Source organism: Dama dama, chromosome 22, assembly GCF_033118175.1.
Source record: "Dama dama isolate Ldn47 chromosome 22, ASM3311817v1, whole genome shotgun sequence".
Lineage (NCBI taxonomy): Eukaryota > Metazoa > Chordata > Mammalia > Artiodactyla > Cervidae > Dama > Dama dama.
The window spans coordinates 30,756,771-30,776,029 of NC_083702.1; the positions used below are offsets into that span (position 1 = coordinate 30,756,771).

The 19,259-nt window shown below is 37.5% G+C and overlaps 1 protein-coding gene across 2 annotated transcripts in view; it reads right to left on the reverse strand.

The window, feature by feature from the left end:
- The window catches only part of RECQL (RecQ like helicase), a 34,105-nt gene that overhangs the window by 1,768 nt on the left and 13,078 nt on the right, over positions 1–19,259 (reverse strand). Inside the window, exons 1-9 of one of the 2 annotated variants that reach the window (XM_061125108.1) lie at positions 18,831–18,965; positions 13,624–13,730; positions 9,577–9,775; positions 7,494–7,660; positions 6,384–6,465; positions 5,209–5,357; positions 5,002–5,119; positions 4,353–4,491; positions 846–937 (exon numbers count right to left, since the gene is read on the reverse strand). In XM_061125108.1, the coding sequence (XP_060981091.1) occupies positions 846–937; positions 4,353–4,491; positions 5,002–5,119; positions 5,209–5,357; positions 6,384–6,465; positions 7,494–7,660; positions 9,577–9,775; positions 13,624–13,730; positions 18,831–18,837 (1,060 nt within the window). In that variant the 5' untranslated portion in view covers positions 18,838–18,965. Of the gene's footprint in view, positions 1–845; positions 938–4,352; positions 4,492–5,001; positions 5,120–5,208; positions 5,358–6,383; positions 6,466–7,493; positions 7,661–9,576; positions 9,776–13,623; positions 13,731–18,830; positions 18,966–19,259 lie in introns of those variants that run through there. The other variant, XM_061125107.1, reaches the window with a different exon arrangement.

The window sequence follows — 19,259 nt, forward strand, 5'->3', positions numbered from 1 at the left end:
CAGCCACACATGATTATGACAAAGACTTAGAGGTGTTTATAGAGGGTAAGTCTCTTCTACATGTTTACCAGGTTTAGACTACCATATTTAGTCAATCTGTTCTTCATTGCTTCATATTTAATGATGCATGCTCATTAAGCAATATTCTGACAACCAGTGTGGCTTCCTAGGGACTCTAATTTCACAAGAATCTCCTGGACAGTTATTCCCATCTATTGACACAAGCACTCAGACGTATTTATCATACTGTTGTTAATTTGGTCAGTATAAAATGGTCTAGTAAACACAAATAATTTTCTCTACCTGCAAAGTTAAAATTGTTGTGACCTTCCCCAACCAAGGCATCAGAACTCAGTGAGGAATGGGTTAGTCTAGCTCATCAAACAATATGCATATATATACAGAATTTTTAAAAGTGAAAATACAGCACCAGCATTACCAAACTAGTGTCTTAAAAGTGATTGAATATTATCTGGATCAAAAATGATACACTATCATCTCTATTTTGTACTAAATTACTCTCTTCAGTCAGTGACTATAAAGTATTGGAGATTATTACAGGAGGTCAGCATTCTCATATATAAATAGTATTTCTAATCAGGGATTTTAAATGTTTCCCTTCACTTCTTAAAAATCTAACATCTCAGTGTAGCAATATAAAATACATGCATACACACAGCTTTTATTTGTACTTGTTTCAAAACTTTGTGTTACTCCTCTCAAATCTGAGAAATTCTATTCACACCTGGCTAATTCTTTTAACTCCATTTTGGGTGTCTAATACTGTCCTCATGTAGTCCTAGCTATAAACATTAGCTTATAGAAATCTAAAAAGGACAACTCACAAATCTCTTTACAGCAGTTATCACACATTTTGTTACATGCTTCTGGACTCCATACTTCGTCAAAATGTTGAGCTATCAATACACGGCGACATCTGCAAACACATTGGAGGTATGAATTATCCCCATTTCAAAATGCAGGGTTATATACTGTTACTAGTTTCCTGTTGCTGCCATAACATTAGCATAAACTTGGTGGCTTAAAACAACGCAGATTTATAATCTTACATTTTTATAGGTTAGAAGGCTGACATGGGTCTCACTGGGTTAAAATCAATAAAAGCAAGGTGTCGGCAGGGCTGGATTTCTCCGAGCAGTTCTAGGGAAGAATCTGTTTCCTTGCCCTTTCCAGATTCTAAAGACTGCCTGCACTTCTTGGCTCATGGCCCCCTTTCCTCTATCTTCAAAGCTAACAATGGGTTAAGTTTTCACATTACTCTGACATCTTATTCCTCCTTTTAAGAACCCTTGTGATTATAGTGAGTCCACCCAAATAATTCAGAATCATCTCCCTATCTTAAAATCAGCTGACTACAACTTTAAATCTATTTGTAACTTTAACTCCCTTTTGCCATGTAAAGAGCATACTCACAGGTTCCAGAGATTCAGATGTGGACATCTTTGGAAGACTACTACTCTGCCCACCATATGTAATAATTTTTTCCATATGTTGTTAGTGTAAAAATAACTTCTATGCACTGGGAAACCAAAAGATTCACATCACTAGCTTTATTACAATTTTCACTTTACTGCAGTGGTCTCAAACTGAAACTGCAATATCTCCAAGGTATACCTGTATTAGAGAATCTTCCTGATAGCAAAGTAGTTTCCTGTATTTCATAGTATCATTTTGAGTCTAAGTCCCAAAATATGCTTCATGAGGGCATTGGATATTGGATATCTAAGGACTTTTTCATTTTCTCACTTTTTAAACTTACTGTAGCATTAATAGGAAAGAAATACCATTTTTTATCACTGCTGCTGCTGCTGCTAAGTCGCTTCAGTCATGTCCGACTCTGTGCAACCCCATAGACAGCAGCCCACCAGGCTTCCCCGTCCCTGGGATTCTCCAGGCAAGAATACTGGAGTGGGCTGCCATTCCTTCTCCGTTACTATCACTAATTACTGCTTACTTAAAAAATTTTGAGTCCTTATAATATGATGGGCAGTAAGACTACAAAGATGACTAAGAGTAAAAATAGTAATTGTAAGGGAAGAATACAAATGCAAGATTGTTAAAATGCATTTGAAATTAAGAGAGTAGCAACTTACATCATCATGTATATAGAGAAATTGCTATATATAAACCTCATGGTAACCACAAATCAGAATTCTATTATAGAAACCCACACAATAAAGAAAAAGGAATTCAAACACTAAATTCATCAAACCACAAGAAAGTAAAAGAAGGAACAAAAAAGGTCTACAAAACCACCTCAAAACAATGAAATGGCAATAAGTACATACCTATCAACAATTCCTTTAACTTTAAATGGACTAAATGCTCCACCCAAAAGACATAAAGTGGCAGAATGGATACAAAATCAAGACCTGCATATATGCTGCCTACAAGAGACTCAGTCCATGGAATTCTCCAGGCCAGAATAGTGGAGTGGGTAGCCTTTCCATTCTCCAGGGGATATTCCCAACCCAGGGGTCAAACCCAGGTCTCCAGCATTGCAGGTGGATTCTTTACCAGCTAAGCCACAAGGGAAGCCCAAGAATACTGGAGTGGGTAGCCTATCCCTTCTACAGCAGACCTTTGAACTGGGGTCTCCTGTATTGCAGGCAGATTCTTTACCAACTGAGCTATAAGGGAAGCCCCATATCAGATAAACTTTAAAACAAAGACTGTTAAAAGACACAAGAAGGACATTACATAATGATCAGGGGATCAATCCAAGAACATATAACAACTATTGATACACATATATATATATATATACACCTAACATAGAACCACCTAAATACACAAAACAAATATTAACAGACATAAACGGAGACATTAACACAATAACAGTAAGGGTCTATAATACTCCATTTATATCAATAGACAGATGATCCAGACAGAAAATCAATAAGGAAACACTGGCATTAAATGATACGTCAGACCAGATTTGACATATATAGATCATTCTATTCAAAAATAGCAGAATATATTCTTTTCAAGTGCACAAGGAACATTAACATTCTCCAGGACAGATCACATGCTATGCCACAAAACAAGCCTTGGTAAAGTTAAGACAGGAAATAATATAAAGCATCTCTTCCAACCACAACACTATGAAACTAGAAATCAACTATAAGAAAAAAACTGCAAGAAACTCAAAACATGCAGAGGCAAAACCATATACTACTAAACAACCAATGAATCACTGAAGAAATCAAAGAAAAATGCAAAAATACCTGGAGACAAAACAAAAACACAACAATTCAAAATCTATGGAATTCAGAAATAGAGTTCTAAGAGGAAAATTTATAGCAACACAAGCTTACCTCAGGAAATAAGAAAAATCTCAAATAAACAACCTAACCTTACACTTAAAGGAACTAGAAAAAGACCAAACAAAAACCAAAGTTAGTAGAAGGAGTTAATAGAAGGAAGGAAAGAAACAAAGATCAGAGCAGAAAAACTAGAGACTAAAAAAATAATGGTAAAGATCAATGAAACTAAGAGCTGGTTCTTGGCACAGAGTCTAAACCACTGGCCCACCAGTAAAGTCTCAAGATAAACAGAATTAATAAATCTTTATCCAGACCCATCAAGGAAAAAAGCCCAAGTCAATAAAATCAGAAATGAAAAAGTTGCAACCTATACCAGAGAAATGCAAAAGATCAAAGACACTACTATGGACAAATATTTGCCAATAAAATGGATAACCTAGATGAAATGGACAAATTCCTAGAATTGTACAATCTGAACAAGACTGAACAAGGAAGAAATAAAAAATATGAACAGACCAATTACCAGTCATGAAACTGAATCAGTAATTTGAAAACTCCCAAGAAATAAAACTCCAAGAATAGATGGCTTCACAGGTGACTGCTACCAAACATTCAGAAAAAAGTTAACAGTTATCCTTCTTGAAGAAAGAGTAACTTTTTTCTTTTTAGACTTAAGATACTATATTTTTATTTTTGACAATATTTAAAGGTTACTTTCCAAGTATTACAAAATATTTTCTATATTCCCTGTGTTGCACAATACATCCTTGAGCCTATCTTACACCCAAAAGTCTACACCTCCCACACCCCCACCTCCTCCCCCTACTCTCATCACTGGTAACCACTAGTTTGTTCTCTATATCTTACAATATATGTTCTTAAATCCAGGCATTCTACAGGTTCATGTACTGGTTTCTACCCCTTCAGACATCTGCTTTTACTGGTTTACACTTGATGTTTCACCAACATATTTACTCATTTAAGGAAGGACCCAAATAACATCGCATGCTTTCATGTTGTGCTTGTTTTTAATTGACAAAAGTGACAAAAAAGTGTGTGGCTTACTTGTTTATGTTTTGACAGTAGGACACCATCTCATAAAGCTTTTGTTGTCCCACATTTTCCATCACCACCATTGAACTTATCCTGAATATATCTCCAAAGCCATAATACAAAATACAGTCTGCTTTCATGTCATCTCGACCTGCAGTGGGAAGCATCTTCAGATTGCATAGTTACTTTAAAAAGTCAAACATGCAAATAAATATAAAATTTGCTGGTGATATCTCAGTCTAAACATATCATATCTAGGAATTTCAGATAGAGATGTAAAAGTTAATTTGTAACAGCTGGCCTCAAATTTTTTAAAATACAACTGAAGAGAACTGTCAACAATCAACTTTATTAGCTTAAAAACCTGTCCATAAATAATCCAGTTATTCACATTATAAACTTGAAACCACTAATTAAAAACTCAGAAGACAAAGATGGATATCAAATTATCTTAGCAAACATAAGAAGAAATAATTCATTACACTCCAATAGAACATAAGGAAAATTTCTCCATAGGCAAATAAATATAAAACTTCAAAGGACTTCATTGTTTGTTATAAAAATACTAGGCAATAAAGAGTTAAAAATACAGTATTAATAAATATCACAGTGTTTTTAAAGCTCTTTTAAAAAATTACTTCTGGGTATGAGTTATACATACCTGCACGGCCACTCTCTTGGTAATAATTTTCCATGGATTTACTCATTGAATGATGAATAACAAACCTCACATCTGGCTTATCAATTCCCATACCAAATGCAACTGTTGCCACAACTACCTAAAATGTATTAACATTATATATATATTAATTAAGCTAAAATATATTTAAAGGTGAATTAGGTTTCAATTAAGTATTTATTAGTTAACCTGAATTTCATTCGCTGACCATCTTCTGTGAACCTTGGTCTTATCTTCTGGTTCCATATTGGCATGGTATGCACCTGCAGGAATCCCCAATTTCTGTAAACTAATTGTAACTTGCTCAGAGTCTTTCTGAGAAAAGCAATATATGATTCCTGTAGTAAAAGATGTCAAATGGTTAGATATATATAGCACATTCCTAGAAAATTTTTCACTCACACACTCAAGATACTGGTAATTACACCGCATGGGGAAAAAAAGAATTATGAAAAATTTCAAGGCCCTGAACACAGACTGACTTTCCAGTATAACTCAAGATTTGATCAGCAACTTGCTCTAGAGCAGTAACGAGCCTGGAGCCACCAGTTTAGGTTTCCATTATCTTAGTTCTCTCTCCAACTTTATCTTCCACTACACAGTATTTCTCAAACTGATGCTTCATCCTCTACAAAATGTAAACAAGTGTGCTGTGAAAAAAGAGTTCCATGTGCAAATGAGTTTGGGAAGCACTGCAGTGAACAAAGTTAAACAGGTGTCTCTATTTGCAAGGCTGGTTAGAACTTCAAAGGCGCGGATATACCCTGTGACGCTGTGGGAAGAATAAATAACCTGCAGACTTTCTCAAACTTATTTGACCCTGGAACTCCTTTTACCCAGGGCACCCACTAATATCTCCTGGCAATCTACAGAATAGTTTTGAAATACAACTTTTATACCAATTCTTTGCTTTAGTAACACCTGTCTATGCATTAATCTTGGAACATGTTATACACAATCTCAACTCCATCTACACTTAACTCATTCAGCATTTACTTTTTATATTTCTTTAATGTGTCCTTTATTATAAGAAAACTGTGTTTTATATCCCTATAGAACATCATTGCTTAGCCTTCAATCTTATACACAGTAGATACTTACTAAATAAGTGCTATTGATAACATTATGTCATTAGGTCTATTCTAATGCAATTAAGTGTAAATAAGCAAATCAGTTTCATGACTCTTACAATATGTGTCATTAGCAAATGCCAACCCGATTTCTAAGATCACCAAGAAAATTAATTTTATCATGAGATTTTCAAGTATGTTCTGCCATGCATTAATCTTTTTCAGTGAATTGCTGTAGTATTTGTTACTTCTGTAAAGTGCTCAGTCTTTATAGTTGGTTTGTTTTTATATTACCTGATTGCCCCTTGTATCTTCCATTAATGAGCTTTACAATGTCCTCAATAAAATCTTCAGTGTTTGAGGGCTTCTGCCGAACCTAAAAAAAGTTAACTTATTAAAAAGTAAATTAATGAGTGCCATTCATGTGGTTATTTACTTACAACTTTCACGGTGCCATTCTTTCTTGGACATGGTGTTTTTTCCTATCATTCTTTCATTTGCTTCATCTGACCCTGTCACCACCCAGACTCTTCTTGATCCTTAATTTTTAATTCACCAAAAAGGAGGCACAGAAGCAATGAATAACTTGTAAAGATGTACACTTTTTTTATTTTCTGACCCTATATTTGTAAAAACATAAACCATGGCACAAATAACTATTCAGTAAGAATTCAGAAAAATATTAAGTCTATCCTTAAAGGACTGGAAAGTAAAAACGGCTGTGAGGTTCTTTAACTTTCAAGGTTATATACTAAATAAAATCTAAATAGGGAGGATTAGCAAATCTTTAAGGGTATATTAATTTTGCATTATTTCATAATTAATTTTACAGAGATGTCATTAGAGTCCTTGGTTATCTTTTTCACTTTTTTGGCTATGCCATGCATCAAACCCATGTCCCCTGCATTGGAAGTACTGAGTCTTAACCACAGGACCATCAGGGAAGTCCCAAGTCCCTCAATCAATGCATGCTTTCTCTCCATCCTTACACAAAAAGCATGTATGCAAATTTAACAAGTCAGTTTCTTCTACTTAACCAAGCAAAGGATTAAATAGCATAAGATATATGAAGGAAGCATTCATGAATAAATCTGTTTATACTCATCCAATTTTTTTTAAACTTTTGAACATAACTGTGACTCATGTAAACAGACATAATGAAAAAGTAAACTTTGAAAAGACCCTGATGCTGGGAAAGATTGAGGGCAGGAGAAGGGGACGACAGAGGATGAGATGGTTGGATGGCATCACCGACTCGATGGACATGAGTTTTGGGAGGCTCCGGGAGGCCTGGCGTGCTGCAGTTCATGGGGTCGCAAAGAGTCAGACATGACTGAGCGACTGAACTGAACTGAAACTCTCTTCTAAATCCTTCACAAAATAAACTGACATAGAATTACATACCTCATAATAGAGATTTGGCCGATTAAAAGAAGCCGTGAAAGTAAAACATTTTTCAACGCACAATATTTTCTGAGCATCCTTCAAAACGTGACTGGTCGCTGTTGCGGTCAATCCAATTAGCGACGCATTTGGGAACTGCCGCTTCAAGATACCAAGAGCCTTATAATCTGGGGAAAAAAAAAATACAGAGTAGCCCTCTTCCTATTCTTTCAGGAATAAAAAAAGGACTGATCTTTTAGGCAGATCATCAAGATGACTGTGAGTTTATTTCCACAACCATTTGTATCTAATCTGCCACTGCAGCCTAGCCTTTGTGACAGATGGACTTTACTCTGCTTCTATAACTGGTTCATCAGAAACAAGCACTCTTGGCCATAGGTGGAATGCCCTGCGAAATGTCTCCAGGAAGCTAAGCACTGGTCTACACCTGTTGGATAGTGGATTCAAGAGGTGGAGTGGGAGCAGCCGTTTGTTTTATGTTTGAATTATGTTTGAATTTGGCAAAGGATAACACAAATATTGTGTTTGAATTATGGCAAAGTATAAAAGATAAAAAGACCATCTGTCAAAACCCTTCTACCACAGAGACCACCCAAGAGTGTTAAACTCAGACAAGAAAATGCTTGGTTTTTACAGAACCCACTTTAGGGAAACTTCTGGGCTCATATTTATCATATACATCTAAATCACTAGCTTTGTCATCCTTGAGTACACCCTCAAGTAGTTAAACTATTTGGAGAAAAGTGAGAAAGAAACGTTGTAGAAATGGCTCAATGTTAAGGTTGAAGGCTACTGTAACATCAGGGAGGAGAAAGTTATCTGTTTGGAAAGTTATGAAAGACCACAGTCCAGAAGTAAACCCACATATATATAGTCAATAAATCTTCTACAAAGGAGCCAAGAACACATAATGGGGAAACAACAGTTTCTTCAATAAATGGTGTTGGGAACACTGGACAGACACATGCATAAAGAACAAAACTGGACCCTCATATGACACCATACACAAAAGTGAATTCACAATGAACTAAAGACTCGAATGTAAGATTTGGAACCATAAAACTCCTGGACACAAACACATGAGATAAGCTCCTTGACATCAGTCTTGGCAATGATTTCTTGAATCTGAGGCCAACAGCAAAAACAAAACGAAAAAAACAGGTGGGGATGCTTCAAATTAAAAAGCTTCTGTCCAGCAAAGGAAGCCATTAACATAATGAAAGGCAACCCAGGGAATGGGAGAAAACATCTGGCAAATCATGTGTCTGATAAGAGGTTAACTAATACACAAAATTGATAAAGAACTCATATAGCTCAATAGCAAAAACAAACAAAAAAAAAATTGATTTTCAGATTTCTTTGCATAGAACAAGTTTGAGCAATCTGTTTTAGGCTAAGACTGTAGGATTATGCTGGTAGGGCAAAGACTAAGGTTACTAAAGTATACCACAGAATTGTAACAGTGAGGAGTTCACTGGGTATAGATCCTGGAGTGAGTGCTGAAGATACCTAAAACGATGACTAGAAGAGACAACTTTGAAGCATAAGCAAATTCCTCAACAGATATGAAGGAGAATCCAGAAATCAGTAAAACTTTACGGCTAAAGATGAAAAAGTACAGTATTTGTTAATATATACACATTTCAAAAGATAAAGGCAACTGGACTAAGAAGCACTACCATGGTGGGTGGGGATTAAAGAGATTAAAGATTCTGCCTCTTGACTCCTCTTGCATTAAGGCAAGAAAAAAATAAGTACTGACTACCTAAGAGGATAATTTTAATGGAAGCAAGGATTTGCATCATGTAAAGCTGAGTAAGGAAAGAGTCCCTAGCATTACAGGGTTTTCTAGGTAGAATACACATGTGTGTGTGCACTCTGTCTTGTCTGACTCTTTGTGACCCCATAAACTGTAGCTCACCAGGCTCCTCTGTCCATGGCATTCTCCAGGCAAGAATACTAAAGTGGGTTGCCATGCCCTCCTCCAGGGATCCTCCCGACCCAGGGATCGAACCCATGTCTCCCGCACTGGCAGGTGGATTCTTTATCACTGTGCCACCTGAGACGCCCAGAACATACATACCAGGTCTGAAATCGTGTCCCCACTGACTACAGCAATGAACTTCATCTACAGCAATTCGGGTAAATCTTCTTGCTTCATAGGCTTTTTCCAGTCTTGACATAAACATTTTGCTTTTTGCAATTTTCTCTGGAGTCACATAAATCAGCTTTAGCTTGGAGTTTTTATTTACCATTTCAGCATGAACCCATTTCACATGCTCCTATTGAAAGGAAATATAGACACAATGATAGGACAACTAAGCCAGCAGAATGCAATACTCAGTGGTAAATGAAGATGCTCATTACTCAGAAGCAACAGCCTTGAGCTGCTGTAGCAGCAGATGCTTACTTCATTAAAATCAAAATGATGTCCCAGTACTGAGCTTCATGGTAGCTGTGCAAATAGCACTTTAGTTATTTATTTACATTCAGACTGTTGATAAAAGAAGAATCAATCTCATTTGACAAAAAAGAGAACACAAAAACGAATATGAAGACATTCCAAAAAGCATTTACTCCATGAAGACATAATTCTAAATTTTTCACAATAAATGCCAAAATGTAAGCTAAATGCAGTAAGTATGGTGATAAAGACAGGTTTTATTAATTTTAATCTTGTATTTGAAATCATTTCATAGATCTCACAGATCTGATTTCACAAAACAAAATTTATTCTTGATTAGATACTTTAATGATGTTATCAAATCTATTCATAATCTAGGTTTTACAAAGTATCTGATTCATTATACCAATATCTTATCATTATGAATAATGAAAATGAGATTCTATATATTATGTATTATATACAATAAGAATACATCTTAAGAGGTAACAGCTATTTGGTTCTTAGTGCTGTTGTTTTCCATAACATTTAGTACACTGGATGTTGTATTCTTCCTTCTAATCTAATTAAAGATCAAAAGAAGTGGTGAATGGGATAGAAATAGAAATTGAAAATGCCTTCATCATCCCAGGAAAGCAGTTTGTTAACTCCTCGAGATATTCCTTGTTTTGTTAAGAAATGGCCAAAGTGTATTAAATACTTCAACTGGTCTATATGTCCCAGAAATCTTAGAGGAGCAAACATCTGAGCTATTGCCTGAGAAAAGGATGCTTAGTCACCCAGTCTTGTCTGACTCTTTTTGATCCCTGTGGACGCTAGCCCGCCAGGATCCTCTCTCTATGGGATTTCCCAGGCAAGAATACTGGATCGGGTTGCCATTTCCTCCTCCAGGGGATCTTCCCAAACCCAGGGATGGAACCCATGTCTCCTACATTGGCAGATGGATTCTTTATCACTGAGCCACCTGCAATTTGAACTGCCTGGGTGCACTTACATGCAGATTTTTTTCAGTAGTAAAGACTACAGTACCACGTGATCCACAACTAGTTGAATCCCTGAATGTGGAAGGCTGACTGTAAGTTAAGCGCAGACTTTTGACTGTGTGGACAGTTAGGGCCCCTAACCCTCATGTTGTTCAGGGGCCAACTGTACTTTCCATTATTATTACTCTCTTTTTCAATTTTAAAAAAGTGCAGTATGAGAAGGCAGTGTTCTTCATAGATTCATTTTGGTGAACTAGAAAGCACTTAAAATGACACAAGAGTTTAAATAAATTAAAACTATTTGGGAAAGACTAGAAGAACCAGAACTTCTTGAAGACATGGCTGATTTCAGGTCTGGGAAGAAATACACAAAATGAGCATGACGTTATCTTAGAAAAGAAACCAGACTCAAAAGCTAGGAGTTAGACCTAAGGGCCAAATTAAATAAACTCTCACTACCCAAACATGGGACTACTTCAACATTAAAAAGAATAATAATAACCATGGATGGAAAGACATCAAACATGTTAAAAATCCATAGGTTTAAAATGATACTTGGGAAAAAAAAAAAGAATTTATTGACCACCTTTGGAGAATGCTGGAAAACCAACTCTTTCCATAATACTTGAAATTTCATTTCCATAATGAAAACTGGTTAAAGAAAGGGAAAGAACTTTCAATCTTCAAAGAATAAATAAGGAAAAGGTCCTTTTTTACAGAAAAAGTCTAGCTAATTTAAGAAGTGAGAATTAGAAATCACCTTTTCATAACCCCCTAATTAAATAATGCTCTAAGGTAGGCAATTATTGTCAGCGGCTGTAGCCTGCCAGGCTCCTCTGTCCATGGAATTCTCCAGGCAAGAATACTGGCGTGGGTATTCCCTTCTTCAGGGGATCTTCCTGAGCTAGGGATTTAACTGGGGTCTCCTGTACTGCAGGCAGATTCTTTACCATCTGAGCCACCAGGGAAGCCCCAAAGAAAGAGAAAGAACTTTCAATCTGCAAAGAGTTAATAAGGAAAAAGTTCTTTTTTACAGGAAAAATCTAGCTAATTTAAGAAGTGAGAATTAGAAATCACCATTTTATTACCCCATAATTAAATAACGCTATAAGGTAGGCAATTATTATCAGTGGCTACTAAAAGCCATTAAATGAAAAGATGATCGAGAACTTGATAATTATAGAGCAGGCAGACATAAGGTGACCCCACTGATCGAACTAACATCACACACACGAAAAATAACCAGGTGTTAAATACCTCCTGAGTGATACCAGGAGTAAATATACTCTTACAGAAAAAAAAAAAAAAAGCCCAAATTCAGTCAACTTTTAGACTAACTAAAAGTAACAAGTGGAAAAACATCACAAGGATACAATCAGGAAGAGACAGAATATAGGAAACTTAAGGACCAAAAAAACCCAAAAAACAAAAACCTAAACAATAATTGCACAGGAAACAAACAAGAAATAAAGGGAACCTATTGGAGAAGGAAATGGCAACCCACTCCAGTATTCTTGCCTAGAGAATCCCGTGGACAGAGGAGCCTGGTAGGCTGTTGTCCATGGGGTCGCACAGAGTCAGACATGACTGAGTGACATAGCATGCATGCACGCATGGATATATCAACCAATACAGCATAATGCATGAATTTGGACCATGATTTTAAACAGATAATAACATTTGATGAGACAGAAACCTGAGTATTTTTATTTGATGGTTTTAAGGAACTAATACTAAATTTTTAGATGTGATAATGGCATTTAGTTATATTTTTTAGTTATTTTTTTTTTAAATGTTAGAGATAAATACTGAAGAAGTTACAACTGAAATGGTATGATGTCTGGTACTTGTCTCAAATAAATAAACCAGGGGTGGGCAGGGAGGGAAATTGGGGGTATACAGATGAAAAAAAAACTGGCCATATGTTGATAACTGTGAAAGCTACTTAACAGTTTTTATACTATTCTATTTTTGTATATTTTGAAAATTTTTAATAATATGCTTTTTAAAAAAGAACACCTGGGAAATGCTTTATTGTACAGATAAAGGTAAAAGAGTCCAGTTCCTAACAAGAAATTCCACAAGGTTGGGCATCTTGTTTCTAATTCATTTTTTGTATTTAATTATATCCCATAATCAGAAATTCTTCCTCACTGTTTTAGAATGGATACTATGAAACAAGTCAGCAAACCTTCTGTAAAGTGCTAGATAGTAAACATTAGGTGTTGTAGTCCATATCACAACTAGTCAACTCTGTCGTCACAGGGTGAAAACAATCAGAGGCAACACATAAAAGAACCAGCATGGTTCTGTTCCAATAAAACTTTATTTATGGTCACTGAAATCTGAATTTCATATAATTTTCACACTTCACAAAATACTATTCTTTCTTTTGATTTTATTTTTTTGCCATACCATACGGCATGCAGGATCTTGGTTCCCAAACCAGGGATCAAAACTGTGCCTTCTGCAGTGGAAGTTAGAGTCTTAACCACTGGGACTGCCAGGAAAATTCCACTGCTGACTTTTTTTTTAACCATTTAAAACTACTGAAACTAATCTGAGCTCACACACCATACAAAATAAGCAGTGGGCTAGCCTGATCTATGCGTGGTTATTTTTTACTCCAACATAAAGTTACCAGTTTTTTCTTTTATAAGCAACTCAAATTGTAGCTAAGGTTCCTACTTCACTGAAGAGTATAAATTAAAAATAAAATACAATAAAAGCCACAGGAGCATACCTTAGAACTAGAAGCATTTAACATGGTAGCTGAAATTCCTAATTGTTTCAGAACCATTAACTGGTCTTCCATAAGGGAGATTAGTGGGCAAATCACAAGGGTAAAACCTAAAAAAGAAAGAAATCCATCTTAAATGTCATACCACCACCAAAGTGAGTTTCAACCATTTACCTTCTTTACTGTAACTTGAAAAATCTGTATGTAGGTCAGGAAGCAACACTTAGAACTGGACATGGAACAACAGACTGGCTCCAAATAGGGAAAGGAGTACATCAAGGCTGTTTATTGTCACCCTGCTTATTTAACTTATATGCAGAGAACATCATGAGAAATGTTGGGCTGGATGAAGCACAAGCTGGAATCAAGATTGGAGGGGAAAATATCAGTAACTTCAGATATGCAGATGACACCACCCTTATGGCAGAAAGCAAAGAACTAAAGAGCCTCTTGATGAAAATGAAACAGGAGAGTGAAAAAGCTGGCTTAAAACTCAACATTCAGAAAACTAAGATCATGGCATCTGGTCCCATCACTTCATGGCAAATAGATGGGGAAACAGTGGCAGACTTTATTTTGGGGAGCTCCAAAATCACTACAGATGGTTGACTGCAGCCATGAAATTAAAAGATGCTTGCTCCTTGGAGGAAAAGTTATGACCAACCTACACAGCATATTAAAAAGCAGAGACATTACTTTGCCAACAAAGATCCGTCTAGTCAAAGCTACGGTTTTTCCAGTAGTCATGTATGGATGTGAAAACTGGACTATAAAGAAAGCTGAGCACTGAAGAATTGATGCTTTTGAACTGTAGTGTTGGAAAAGACTCTTGAGAGTCTCTTGGACTGCAAGGAGATCCAACCAGTCCATCCTGAAGGAAATCAGTCCTGAATGTGCATTAGAAGGACTGATGTTGAAGCTGAAATTCCAATACTTCAGCCACCTGATGCAAAGAGCTGACTCATTTGAAAAGACCCTGATGCTGGGAAAGACTGAAGGCAGGAGGAGAAGGTGATGACAGAGGATGAGATGGTTGGAGGGCACCGCTGACTCAATGGACATGAGTTTGAGTAAACTCCGGGAGTTGGTGATGGACAGGGAGGCCTGGCGTGCTGCAGTCCATGGGGTCACAAAGAGTCAGACACGACTGAGAGACTGAACTGAACTGACTATAACTTGTGGCCCTGCCCACCAATTCAGACTGATTTTCAAAGCAGCTTTGGCAATATACCACCTATTTCTTACCTTCATTATTACAGGAAGTAAATATGAATAAATGATAAGCCAAATAGACATAAGTTATATGGAAAACTCTCACCTTATCTAGTCCTATAAAAACATGGAGATATATTATCATTTTGAACTTACTATCATTCTTGACAATCAGTATTGGTAACCTCAGTAAAATCACATAAATCAAGTCATATGCTATCCAGTTACATCAGGAAAAAGTTATTCTGAAGCTTTCCAAAGCTTGTTGTACAGGAGAAACTAACACAGCAATGTAAAGCAATTATACTCCAATGAAAAGAAACAATGAAAAAAGCTCTATGATAAACTACAACAGAAAAGAATATTAAAAAAAGATGTGTGTGTGTGTGTATATGAAAAAGTGAATCACTTTGCTGTACAGTGGAAAATAACAACACTGTGAATCAACTATACTTCACTAAAAAAAAGCTTTCTAGGGACTTCCCTGGTGGTCCAGTGGTTAAGACTGTGCTCCCAATGCAAGGGCTCCAGGTTCAAGCCCTGGTCAGGGAACTAGAACCTGCATGCTGCAACTGAAAAAAAAAAAAAAAAAATCCCACATACTATAGCTAAGACCAGCAGAGCCAAATAAATAAATAATTTTCTTAAAAAAAAAAAAAAAGCTTTCCAAAGCAAACATAGCACCTTGTATCATCCAGAATGATAGTTACATGAGTATCTATCCACTTACTGCACAAGATTAATTCAGTCTGAGCAGAAATCAGTTAACAGTTTATTGACTGACTCAAGTTCTGGTAATAAATCCCCTTTCTGTGAGAAGTGAAATTGTTCACAGCTAACAGAGCTATTTAGATTGCTAAAATCGTGCGGTCTTATGTTTCCATAGTTTGTTCCTTAAAACAACCTGGGGCAGAGAGCAGACCAGTTTCAAAAATATATTCAGATTAAGACCTTATCATGGATTTCACCCTCTCAACTAGTCCTCTCTGCTGTATTTTCACTTTCTCCCTTTTTACTGGTACCTTCTCACTGTATTTAAATATGGTCAGTTCAGTTCAGTCATGTCAGGCTCTTTGCAACCCTATGGACTGCAGCACACCAGGCTTCCTTGTCCATCACCCACTCCCGGAGATTGCTCAAACTCATGTCCCTTGAGTCGGTGATGCCATCCAACCATCTCATCCTCTGTCATCCCCTTTTCCTCCCACCTTTAATCTTTACCAGCATCAGGGTCTTTTCCAATGAGTCAGTTCTTCTCATCAGGTGGCCAAAGTATTGGAGTTTCAGCCTCAGCATCAGTCCTTCCAATGAACATTCAGGACTGATTTCCTTCAGGATGGATTGGTGTGAACTCCTTGCAGTCCAAGGGACTCTCAAGAGTCTTCTCCAACACCACAGTTCAAAAGCATCAGCTTTTCAAATATAGAGACTTGATCAAATATGGTCAAGTCTCTCTGAAATATAAAGAAAAAATGGGCACCTAATTCAGGGCTCCTTGGCTTTTTCCCTTCATAGCAATTCTCTCCCTAGAGTGTCTCTTTCACTGGGCTCCTCTTCCTCACTCCTACTCACTCCCAACCAATTGCTATTTGGTTTCCACCCATCCATTTTGTTGAAGCTGCTCTAGCCAAGGTCATAGATGAGTCCTGTGTTACTAAATCCACTGGAACTTCCATGTCTTTATTTTATCTGACCTTGTGCCAGCAGTCATCACTGTTAACCAGTCCCTGTTTGAAGTACTCCCTTCTCTGCGCTTCTAATAACACCACAATCTCCAGACTAGCCTCCTCCACTTTGCTACTCTATCTTAGCCTTCTCTGCAGGCCCTCATTCTCTGTTTATCCCTAAACTCTTGGTGTTCTGGTTTCTGTTCTGGGCCCTCTTCTCTCACACTGGTCTGGATGATACAATTCACTACAAGAGCCATTTCCACTCTAAGAGCTTCAGACTCAGCAACCTCAGATCACTCAGACCCAACCTTTCCACTCAAACTCAGAGGACAATTCTACCTATATGTCTTGGGGGCATCATTAATTCAACAGACCCCAAATTAAATTCATCACCTTCCCTCTCTCTCCATTTCCAAATAAGTTCTTTCTCCAGTGTACCCTATTTCAGCAAATAACTTCACCCCATCTGTCCCAGCCTGAAATCTGGACAGCTGGACTATCTCTTCTTCTAGCCCTGTATCTAATGAGTACTGAATCCTGCTGAACCTACCTTCTAAATATTTCTGGAATTCCTCCATCTGCTGGAATTATCCTTCTGACAAGTTTCTCACCTGTTTAAGACCCTTCATAGCTTTCCACTCATAGAAGGAAGTTTTAAAAATATCTTTAAAGACTCTTTCAGCATGTCTTGGCACTCTCTCCCTGCCAGGTTACTGAGTATATACCACAGTTTCTCACTCTATGTTGTTGTTGTTCAGTCATTAAGTCGCGTCTGACTCTTTGAAGACACACCAGGAGTGCTGTCCATGGACTGCAGCATAACAGGCCTGCCCGTCCCTCACTATCTCCCAAAGTTTGGCCAAGTTCCTGTCCATTGGGTCAGTGATACCATCCAACCATCTCATCCTCTGCCACTCTCTTTTCCTTTTCCTTTCCTTTTCAATCCTTCCCAGCATCAGGGTCTTTTCCAATGAGTCACTGTTCACATCAGGTGGCCAGATCACATCAGCCATTCATGTCAGCTGAAACTAGAGTTTCAGTTCCAGCATCAGTCCTTCCAATGAATATTTGGGGTTGATTTCCTTTAGGATTTGATCTCCTTGCAGTCCAAGGGACTCTCAAAAGTCTTCTCCAGTACCACAATTCGAAAGCATCAATTCTTTAGCGCTCAGCCTTTTTTATGGTCCAACTCTCACATCTGCACATGACTACTGTCAGATGAAAGACCATAGCTTTGAATACACAGACACTGGTCAGCAAAGGAATGTCTTTGCTTTTTAATACACTGCCTAGGTTCGTCATAGCTTTCCTTCCAAGAAGCAAGTGTCTTCTAATTTCATGGCTGCAATCACCATCTGCAGTGATTCTGGAGCCCAAGAAGAGAAAACCTGTCACTGCTTCCACTTCTTCCCCTTCTATTTGCCATGAAGTGATGGGACCGGATGCCATGATCTTAGTTTTTTGAATGCTGAGCTGTAAATCAGCTGTATCACTCTCCTCTGTCTCACTTTTGGGCCCTCACAAATCCTGCTCCCCTGCATGAACATTCTTCCTTCCTCTTCTGTCCTTTTCGTGCCTGCTTATCCTTTAGCTTTCAGCTCAAATACTACTTCCATACACACACACACACAGACACAAACACACACACATATATACACAGTGGACTATTACTCAGCCAAAAGGGAATAAAATAATGCCATCAGCAGCAACATCAGACTAAGTGAAATAAGCCAAAGACAAATGTCATATGATATCAGTTATATGGAGACTAAAAAAAATTTTTTTTAAATGATACAAATGAGCTTATTTACGAAACAGAAATAGACCCACAGACATAGAAACCAGACTTAAGGTTACCAAAGGAGAAAGGGGAGGGGAGGGATAAATTAGGAGTTTAGGATTAAAAGATACACAGAACTATATAGAAAATAGATAACCAGCAAGGACCTATTGTATAGCACAGGGAACTATACTCAATATTTTAAAATAACATTAAAGGAAAAGAATCTGAAAAAGAATATACATACATATATGGGTATTACTCAACCACTTTGCTGTACACTTGAAATTAACACAACATTGTAAATCAACTATATTTCAATGAAAAAAATAAAATAAAAAATTCCACTTCCTCAAGACAGCCTTCCCTAAAACCCCTAGACCAGATCTTTGCACTGACTTAATTCCCTATTAAAACCTTTATCACAAAACTCTTAATGGCTTGCAAGTAACCTGTATTCTCTAGACCAGGGGTCAATAAACTAAGGGCTGGTTGCTTGTTTTTGTAAAGAAAGTTTGACTGGAACACAGCCAGGGCCATGCCTTTACCTGTCATCTGTGGCTGCTTTCCTGCTACAATGGCCGTTCAGTAGTCAGCAGAGACCTTGCAGGCCACACAGGCTCTCACAGGTACTGCCTGGCTCTCCAAGGAAAAGCATGCTGACCTGCTCTGTACCCCAGTGGTCCTCAGACAGCAGCAGCAGCATCACCCAAGAGCCTGTTAGAAACGCACGATCTGGGTCTCATAGTAAACATGTTGATCAGATTCCCGGCTGGCTGTCACGGACATTAAGGTGTGCGAGAGCACCGCCGGGCACCGTGAGTCCTCTGAAAATCAAGGACCACGCACATTTGCTGACTCCAGTACCTTCCGGGTCTAAGACCACAGCTGACACTCCACAAGGACCTGGGGCTCGACTCCAAGCCTAATGATTCCTCTTCTAGGGCTTCTCCTCCTACAACATGCTTTTCAAGGAT